Source organism: Odocoileus virginianus, chromosome 4 (genome assembly GCF_023699985.2).
Source record: "Odocoileus virginianus isolate 20LAN1187 ecotype Illinois chromosome 4, Ovbor_1.2, whole genome shotgun sequence".
In the NCBI taxonomy this organism is placed as follows: Eukaryota; Metazoa; Chordata; class Mammalia; order Artiodactyla; family Cervidae; genus Odocoileus; species Odocoileus virginianus.
This window is the reverse complement of record NC_069677.1, coordinates 81903150-81912434: the sequence shown is the minus strand read 5'-3', so window position 1 is coordinate 81912434 and position 9285 is coordinate 81903150. Positions and strand designations below refer to the sequence as shown.

General features: G+C 62.5%; 1 protein-coding gene across 1 annotated transcript; it reads right to left on the bottom strand.

Moving 5' to 3' along the window:
- Nucleotides 1-676: 676 nt before the first annotated feature.
- On the bottom strand, nucleotides 677-9285 carry GATD3 (glutamine amidotransferase class 1 domain containing 3). Its single transcript, XM_070466858.1, has 7 exons — nucleotides 9085-9285; nucleotides 8803-8855; nucleotides 7423-7536; nucleotides 6468-6587; nucleotides 4362-4454; nucleotides 1733-1888; nucleotides 677-1220 (listed from the first exon to the last, which is right to left on the bottom strand). The coding sequence occupies exons 1-7, from the start codon at nucleotides 9241-9243 to the stop codon at nucleotides 1091-1093; spliced, it is 825 nt and encodes a 274-aa protein (XP_070322959.1). The 5' UTR covers nucleotides 9244-9285; the 3' UTR covers nucleotides 677-1090.

Below are 9285 nucleotides of genomic sequence, written 5' to 3'. Positions count from 1 at the left end.
AGAGACGAGTTCTTGGGGAGGAAAGAACGGCAGACACAAGACACCGGGGCGCTGAGGGGACTGGGCGGGCATGGACTCAGGCTCTACCGAGCCTTCCCCAAGCCCCTGCCCCAGCCACGCTATCCGAGAACCCAGACAGCTGCTAAAGGGGCGTCGTTGTAGTACCTGATATGGGGCGGGGGGCACTGTGGGGGACCTGTCCAGGCCCCTGCCCAAGCCACCTAGACACAGCTGTGTGGACTGGGCCCAGCTGTGCCGGTCCAGCAGCCTTCTCGGGCCCAGCTGTGGACGGAGTGGCACTGAACGGCGGATGCGTGACGACAGGCGGGCAGGGCTGTGCTGTGACGCGCGAAGCCCTGGGCTGTCCGGGGACAGACACCACTCCCGCTCAAGAGGAGGGCGCCAGCCAGCATGGCTCACACTTCACGGCTCCTCCCTCACGCCTCAGTCCCCTTGCCTCCCTGCTCAGGGCCTGACCCCCAGGGCCCACCCTCCCTTCCTGACACAAGCAGACCTGAGCCCAAGGTGAGGAGCTCACGTGGGCCCGCCCCTCATGTGCGGGCTCAAGAGGCCTGGACGGGGCACCCTTGTCTGTTTTGGACACGAGCTTACCCTCCCAACTGAGGGCCTGCCGCTCTAGAAAAGCCACAGGTCGTTCTAATCAGGACACGTCTACTCCAGGTGAGAGAATCTTTAATTACCGATGAGATGGTATTTTGGTCTCCTAACTATGAGATCTGTGAGCTTCGAGAACGTTTCCTTCCAAACACTACATTAGGTGCCCCGAAGCAAGCCCGACCTCGGCCTGGCGTCGCCTCAACCTGCGGCGTGTGCTGAAGAGCAGACTCAAGCTGAAGCCTGAGCCGGCAGAGCAAGTAGCCAGCGCTCCTCAGAGGGTGGGCCCCGCCGCCTCCTCCCTCCTTGCTGGGGGACCATCTCACGTCAGCAGCCCCTCGGCCCTGAGTGTGTGAGAAGTGGCCTCCTTACAAAGACGATGCCTACACGTTTAAGCAAAGAGTCAGCCCCTGCAGGGTCCCAGGCCGACGGGAGGGTGGCTTTGCAGGGAGCCGGGCGGGCCTGTGCTGAGGCCTCAGCGGCCAGCGAGCTCCAGCACTTTCTGCACCATGGCGCCGATGCCGTCGTGGATGTGGTGGAGGGCGGTGTCGCACATGAAGGCCGGGGTCGTGACCACCTTGTTCTTCTGGTCCACGTGAGCCTCGTGCACACAGGTTACGGAAAAACACCCGCAGCCAGGACCAGGACGGTCTGGCGTCCAGGGCCAACCCACACCCCCAGAAGTGCCTCCCCCTCCTGCGCTGCAACGGCACCTGGAAGGGGCTTCCGGCACTGACTGCGCTGCTTCAGCAGACTCGAGACCAGCCAGCGAGCTGCTGAGACCCCATGAACAGAGCGCCGCTTCCTGACCTGCATCCCATGGGAAGCCATTGGGCGGCCAGCTGCAGGGCATCTCCACACCACACAGCTGCCACCCCCCAATCCCTGAAATGAGCCCAAGACCGTCTCTTCGCCCCACCCACGGAGCCCGAGTCTGGGGTGCGCTGAGCTCAGCGGGCACCACTGAGGGGATGTGGGAACGAAGCCACTGGGCAGGGGCGGCATTAGCCTCGCTGCCCACCCATCACTCAGGTGCCCTGGGCACCTGCAGTGCCCCAGGGCGGCCCCGAGGGGCCGGAGGGAGTCCCCACGCCGCCCCAGCTGTTGGAAGGATATGGTCACGTCCATGACACAGTGCTTGGCGCCCAGAGCTTTGATGACCTCCGCGGTCCCGGCGTGTGGCCACTTGCCGCCTTCCTCCTGCTCGTGGCCCACAGTGACCTCGACACCTCTGAGCACTTTGGCCGCGAGCACGGGAGCGATGCAGCACAAGCTGAAAGGGGACGAGAAGGGGTCAGCTCAGGACCACAGGCAGCCGCCCGGCCGGGGGCACAGCAAGGCCCCTGGGGAACATACGCCTCCGAAAGGAGCGTGAACCCATGCGTGGGCTCTGCCAGCTCCGAGGGCGCAGTCTGGCCGCAACCCCGGGCTGCCCGCGGTGACGGTGACCGGCGCCAGGCTGGGGAGCCTCGGGGGGCCGTCAGCGGAGGCCCCGGCTGCCACGTGTGCACCAGGCGCCCGCAGTGTCCTGTGTCCTGGGGAGTCTGTACACGGCAGCACTGTCTCTGACTGAGGCTTTCAGCCGGTTTGTCACACGACAGAGAAGCTGAACGGTACTGACCGGCTCCAACCCGACCACCTTCTCTGGAGGGAGAGCAAGGGGCTAGGGGACGCGGTCCGACCAGCAGCTTCCCCTGGCCTGTCGAGTGGAGGCAAGGGCCCTGTCCTGGCAGCGGGCTGAGCCCACCCCCGCCCCCCACAACAGGCTGTCCCCAGAGGCACCCAGCAGGTTCATGGGGACACCTGCCACGTGGGTGCCTGCTCCAAGGTCCTGCTCTTTATTGGGGGGCTCCCAACCGGCAGCCCCTGGGCCCCTGGATCAGCAAACACTGAGGCCCACGGGAGCCAGGGCTGCACTAGTGCCCTGCTCCCCAAGAAAGCACGTGTGACACCCACCACAGCAGCTCCAGGCCTGGCCAGTCCCACTCCCCTGGCCCCAAATGCCCCCAAGGAGCTGCGCCCCACCTCCTCCACCTGTTCATCTGGTCCTAAGCTGACCTTAAAGCCCAAGTGTGCACCCCCTATAATAAAACGTCATAAGAATGTTACCTTCACACTAGTTGGTACCACAGCATCTGGGGACAAGATAAAGCCCTGCTGCCTGGACCAGGTGAGCGTCATCGAAACCAATGTCTTGGGGGTCTGTCATGTCACCAGGTCACAGGCACCTAACTCAGTGGGCGATGCCCAGAGGTGCACGCTGGGCTGTGGTCACCACCGCAGGCTGCCAGGGGCTCCTGCAGTGCGGGGACGAACGCAGAGGCCTGGCACAAAGCTGGCTGGACCCTGACACTGTCCGTGCTCCTGACGAGCAGGCCAAGGAGTGATGGGCGGTCGGTCGCCTTGGAAGGAGGATGTGAGGGGCCCTGACCTGACAAGGGCATTTTGCTCGTGGTCGAATGACACTGCCACTTTTAGAAAGAAACAGGCGAGCTGCTGTAGGAGGCACTGAGCAGAGCTGCCCAGAGTGACCTGGCAGCCAGCACAGGGTGACGTCCCCGCCCCACGCCCTCCCCCCGGCTCCCGTGCAGCTCGGCTGAGGCGTCCGCTCAATGGAGCAGGAGTGTCCGCTGGGAAGTGGAGCGCCCGCCGGGAGGGGGTCGGTCTCCTGGGCACCCGTCCTGTTCATCGTGTCGTCGAATTGTTAGAGGAAGAGCGCGAGGCGCTTGTCCGCATGCGCAGGCCCCGCCTCGGCGAGGCGCCAGGGCTGATCAGCTGGGCTCTGCAGTTGCTCAGCACCGCCTCCCGCAGGCAGTCGGAGCATCCAGGGTCTGGGGTCGAGGTGTTGTCTGGGCACATGCCGTCCTGGGCTGTGGCCGCTGGCACAGGAGGATGTGTGTCCTGGACGTTGAACCCTTGGCAGGCTGTCCTCTCCAGCGTCTGTGCCGCCTCCAGACTGAGCACTCTAACAACCTCCTTATGCAGTTGGTCAGGAGAAAGCAGTAAGCAGCTGTGACGGAGGCCTGGCAAGTTTTGCTTTCGGTGCGTCTGTGCACCTGGGAGGACTTCCCCAGTCAGGGATGACCCCGGAGCACGCGACACACACGCTCCAGCATCGCTGTCTCAGTAAAGCAGAACCGAGGAGCCCCCTGGGGATGCTTGTGGACAGGACAGCCTGACGAGCAGGTCTGATGATGGCATGGCCATTTCTTGTCTCTGAGAGCCTCCTGGTGTGAGTTATAGCCGGCCTCGCGGTCTGTTGGGACCAGGACCGAGGACCAAGGACCGGGCAGTGAGGAGTGGCTGTGCCCTGAGTGTGGGCCCAGTGTGCGACCGCCACAGGATCTAGTCCCCAAGGAAGCTCAGCTGTGTCACAGGGGCCGGCATGGTGCTCACGGCGGCTGTGGCTCCAGGAAGGACAGGCCAGCTAGCTGAGGGGCTGCCTGAGCCAGGAGCGAGGAGAGGCCTGGCAAAGGCTGGGGCCAGAGCAGGACCAGGGAACCTTCTAGACAAGGGCAGACTCACCCTCTCCCCTCCCTGTTATGTCACCCAGAAACATTAATGTAACCACACAACTTCAGAATTCTCAGGGCTGGAAAGCTTTGTGAACTCACACAAAACCCCAAGCTACACTGAGGAAAGGGCCGAGAGTTTCCAAATGCACACAGCTCCAAGCCCAGCGCCTGGCCGGGGGACCCAGCGTGGCCACACCGCAGGCTCCACCACGGCCCTCCCACCACACCTACCCAATGGGCTTTCCGGCCTGGTGGAACTCCTTCAGCACGCGCTCCACGTCTCTGTTGACCTTGCAGGTGCCCCCATCCACGGCAAATGTGCTCCTGCCACGAGAAGAGGGCTCCTCAGACCTTGGGGCTCCACCTCCGCCTGCCCGGGGAGCACCCCCTCCTGGATCCCGAGTGCTCCGTCAGCTTGTCAGCAGCTGAAGGAAATGACACGTGTGCAAACACGTGTGGGTGCTCAGCCGTCTGCTCGGTCAGCCCCGGAGCAGCAGGACGTGCCGTTGGCCTGAAACCTGTGACGGAGCCTGCACGGCACTAACAGAGATGAGGGTCAAGTCAAACAAGACCCGTCTTCTTCACAGAACAAGAGCACCGAGGGTGTAGATAGTCCCCCTCCAGCGGGTGGGCTCAGACCCAGCAGTGCCACAGCACTCTCTGCCACGAGCCCCCTCCTGGCTCCCCTGCCAGGCTCACGTGGTCAAGGCCTCTGCCCTGGTAGGTTCTCAGGCTGTGTGAGAGCCTCAAAACGGGTCAGACTTTACATTCTGACCACACACACTTCAGCTAAACCCCACGAGTGATGAAGAGTCCTGGAGTCTCGTCAGCCCCACGTCACTACATGATGGCATCTGCATGTGCGGCTGCCCGTTAACACACAGTCACAGCTTTAACTGAAAAATACAAAGTGCAGAACAAGAGGCTACCATCTTATGGGATTTTTAAGACAAGTGTGTGAACCTCGCAGAACATAAGAGTTGGCAACGGTGCTGGAGAGGGGTGCTGGGGTCCCCTGCAGGAAGAAATGGGGGTCCACAGGGAACAGATCACACTGAGCTCGCCTGCTGCCCCACGTGCACCACAGAGACCACTGGCAAGGAGCTGGCCTTTCTTCTGGAAAGGTCACAGAGAGCTTCCTGGGGGCCTGTGAGCTCACAGACAAGGATGCTTCCTCACGACCGCGAAGTCACCCAAGGCGGGCCATGAGCCACACCAGGGACACAACCCCAACCCCGTCCCCGCCACACACACAAGGACACACTGGTGCCGCTGCCCTCAGACTGGGCAGGGTCTAGGGATGGGGCAGGCTCTGTGAATCCAGCTCATCCTTCAGAGACGGAAGCCTGGTCCCGCCAGAGGGACAAGCCCAGTCGACGCAGACGAGACCTGCTGCCTCCTGCGACGAGGCTCGGGAGCACAGAGACGGTGGGGAGCAGAGAGACGGTGGAGAGCACCCCAAGGCTGGCTGTGAGAGGCACTGGACACAAGGCATGGCAGGAATGCAGGGGAAGGACTGTGGAAACCGCTGGGAATGTGGAGAGAGGGGGCTCTCTGGGGATGTCCACGAGCAGAGGAGCCTGGAGGTGAAGGGCCGAGGGCAGGGATGGACTCAGGGAATGGAAGCACCTCTGCCCTTGCTCCTGGGGGCACGGCACCCGGGCAGACAAAGCGCCAGCTGGGAGGCAATCGTGCTGCAGCAGAACCACCACAAGTGAACGGCTCAGCTGAGGAGAATGGTGGTGTTAGGCACAACGCACTGCGCTGGAGCCCCAGAGCCATGGGCGCAGCTGTCTGGGGCCTCCTGGCACAGCCCCAGCTGCAGCGAGCCCCTGCGTCATGGGAGCAGCAGCCCTGCACAAGGCGGAAGGGATGTGCTGGGCCCGTGAGGCCAGCCTAAGAGGACTTCCATGAAACGTGGAGAAGAGACTTAAAGGAACGGAGAACAGAAAGAGGACCTGAAAGCCAAAACACGTCACGGCTGCGGTCATGACGGCCTCCCGGCTCGAGGTCCAGTTACCCTCCTGTGCCCCACAGGGCAGAAAGAACAGGGAGCGCGGCCTCATCAGGACCATCCTCCAAATGGCCCCACTGGGAAGGAAGGGCCGTTTCCCCACTGTAAGCTCCACAGGAGGGTGGGTGTCTGCAGGGAACAGCTCTGGGGAGTGGGCCCCCAACTCCACACCTGATGGCCTGGTCTGGGAGCCTCCTCCCTCTAGGGTCCCCTGTCCTGGGGCAACTACATCGTCACTGTCCCCCCACAGCTGCTCCTGTCACCATCGTGTCCCCACCCAGCGCCCTGGGGGAAAGAAGGAGAGCCCGAGCAGCGACACATACAGGTTCTTGGCAGCCCCGAAGCCCCCGGGGAAGATGGCCGCGTCGTGGCTGACAGCAGTGAGCTTGGCCAGGTCGGTGATCTTGCCTCGTGCAATCCTCGCCGACTCAGTCAGAACGTTCCTGGGGATGAGCAGAGGCCCCAAAGGGTCAGTGCGGACTCCCTCCCTCAGCATGGACGGGGGCGGAGTGGAGCTGCCATGACACAAGAGGACCCATCCTCCCAGCTCACAGGCCACACGGTGACAGGGACCGCCGCGGGTCTACACTCAGTCTCCAGACCCTGTCAAATGGCGCTTCAGAACCACCACACCCGGTCACTCAGATGCCAGCGTCAGGCAGGGCCACCAGGTGGCATTCAGCGAGCAGAAAAGATGGGGACGGAACTGTGAGCAGAGCCTTAAGAGGGGACTTTGAGGGACCAGCCGCAGCGGGAACTTCTCCCCGCCCTGTGGGCAGCCCAGGGCCAGGGTCCTGATTGGGGGCCCTCAGTCCCAGGAGAGGGCACCACGCCTCCTTCCCACCACCCCGTCCCTCACTGTCTGCACCCTGGCCTGAGGGCACCTGGGAAACACAGCCTCCAGGGGCCAATACCCCACAACCCAGGCAGGACGGAATCTGAGACCAGGGCTGCATACCCTCAGAACAGAAATGCTGGTGGGAGCTGCTCACAGATATCTGGGGCCCAGGCGGGTGGATGAGGTTCAAGGCCAAAGGAACGCACACGCCTTAGGTCAGAAGGCACGTATAAGAGACCCGCAGGGAGACCCGCCTTCACTGTTCCTGTAGCGTGGGAAGTGAGAACACCCCAAGACCCAGGACAAGCCCAGGACCACGGCTGTGATGCCCACCTGAACATGGACTTGGCTCACAGCTAAGATGAAGCAACTGTGGGCGGGCTCTCAGGGCATCTCAACCCGCCCCATCCACACCGAGGCATGAGGCAGAGGGCTCGTACCTGGTCTCGCCCTCGGAAGGCTGTCCCTTGATGTGGTCAATCACGTGCATCTGAGGGACATCCGGGGCGAAGATCTGGACTTCGGCCCCCCCGCGGCTCAGGTGGACCAGGATCCTGCATGGGGGGGGAATCAGACCAGACTGACCTGAGCCCAGCCCAACTTCACCTGCCCACAGGGGTTTATAAACACAGGGTTTCACCTGACCGACAGGTGCACACTCCTCACCCAGGTTAAGACTCCTTGCTCTGAAAATAGTTATAGCTGGCTCGCTAACAACCCAAATGCCCTCCATTTGAGTCGCTGTCACTGACCTGGCCTGAGGAGACCAGCCAGTGCCCAAGCTCCTTCTACAAATCAGGGTGTGGGGATGGGCAGGCACCTGCGGTCACAGCCTGGATGTCTGGGTTCCCAGGCGGCCTCTGGGCACTCGTCCTCCCACAGGCCAGCTGACAATGGCCTTGAGGGTTTGAGGGGGACTCCCGGTCCTCCTGGTCCCCTCAACCTTCCCCTCATGGGGGTGGGAGGCAGGAAGACACTCAGGCATCCTGGGGGCTGCTGATGATAGCAGCGTTGCCCAGGGCTGCTTGGTGCCAGCCCAAGTCCAAACATTGGCGTGTGGTCCATCCCTGGCAGGGCTGTCACTATCTCCTTCCAGGCAAGAAGGTGGCATGAGAGCATGACCCCAAGAGAGATCACAGCCATCTCCTGACAGGGCTGGGAACCACTGGATCTGGTCTCCACTCCCTGGACCTCATGTACATTCAACCCATGAAATTCACCCCCTGTCCAGCCAACATCAGCACACGCTGGCCACTCCCAATGGGAGGGCTCAGCGGACACACCAGCTTCAGGGTCCTCTGGGGCCAGTGAGGTCCCAGGCTTGGGTGGGGGGGGGGTGTTCCCTAACCACCACCTAACTCTCCAGTCCAACTAACTTTGAATCTCACAGCCTCTTCAGTCCTGCTCACAGTAACTTCTCAAATAAATGAAAAGCCAAAATATAAACTACTTGGTAACAACTGACAGGCTACACCAATGACACCTGTCTACAGCAAGGTCATTGCACCACCCTTCACAATCACGCTGTAAACATGGGATAGAGCTCTATCTCCAAAACACAGGATCTTGTGATTCCAACGTGTGTAACACAGGGGTGTGGAAAAACAGGAGGGGAGAGGGTGTTTAATGCTGGGTGACAACATCACAGGTGACGCTAAAATGCTTATTTTGTGCCTCCCTGTATTTCACACGCATGATTTCAAACGTTTTCCTTCACGTCCACCATGGTCGCTGCCTATCTAACCAGAAGGAACATTTCTCCAGACGGTTCAGGAAACGGGGGACCGGCCCTCCTGAGAGTGAGCCGCCCGGGGGCTTACGATGAGGCCTCGTGGAGCTCGGTTCCATCGTAGACCCCGCATCCAGACAGCACCTGCGGGGATGGAGGGCAGGTCACCAGGGTCAAGGGATCAGCAGGGCGGCCGACCGCCTCCAACGGGGGGAGAGGCCGATTTCGGGGGCGGGAGAGGGCTGGGGAGCCGAGGGAGGGCGTGGATGCAGAGGAGCCGATCGCGGGCAGAGACTGGGTGAGAAGGCGGGCCTCGGCCCTCGGCTCCCACTGCCCCAGGTTCCCATCTCCCCAGGTGCCCGCGACCGCTCACCACTGCAACCCTGGGCCCGGGACGCGGCGCGGAGGCATGGAGGGCCGAACGCGAGGAGGGCGCCGGTCCCCCGAAGGGCAGCGGCCATAGACCGGGACGCGGCGCGAACCCCGGGGTCACCAACAGCCTGGACGCCGCCAGAGCCCTGAGTGCCGCCATGCTGCGCGAGGAGAGCAGGGTCACAGGTCACGGTGGGCGGGG

What these genes read in the sequence shown, in the direction of transcription:
- GATD3 (XM_070466858.1), bottom strand. Translation starts at nt 9,243, where the DNA reads ATGGCGGCACTCAGGGCTCTGGCGGCGTCCAGGCTGTTGGTGACCCCG. An exon ending in GAGCTCCACGAGGCCTCATC is followed by an intron (nt 7,537 to 8,802) that starts GTAAGCCCCCGG and finishes CCCCCCATGCAG; the next exon opens with GATCCTGGTCCACCTGAGCC. An exon ending in TTCGGGGCTGCCAAGAACCT is followed by an intron (nt 4,455 to 6,467) that starts GTATGTGTCGCT and finishes TTCTCGTGGCAG; the next exon opens with GAGCACATTTGCCGTGGATG.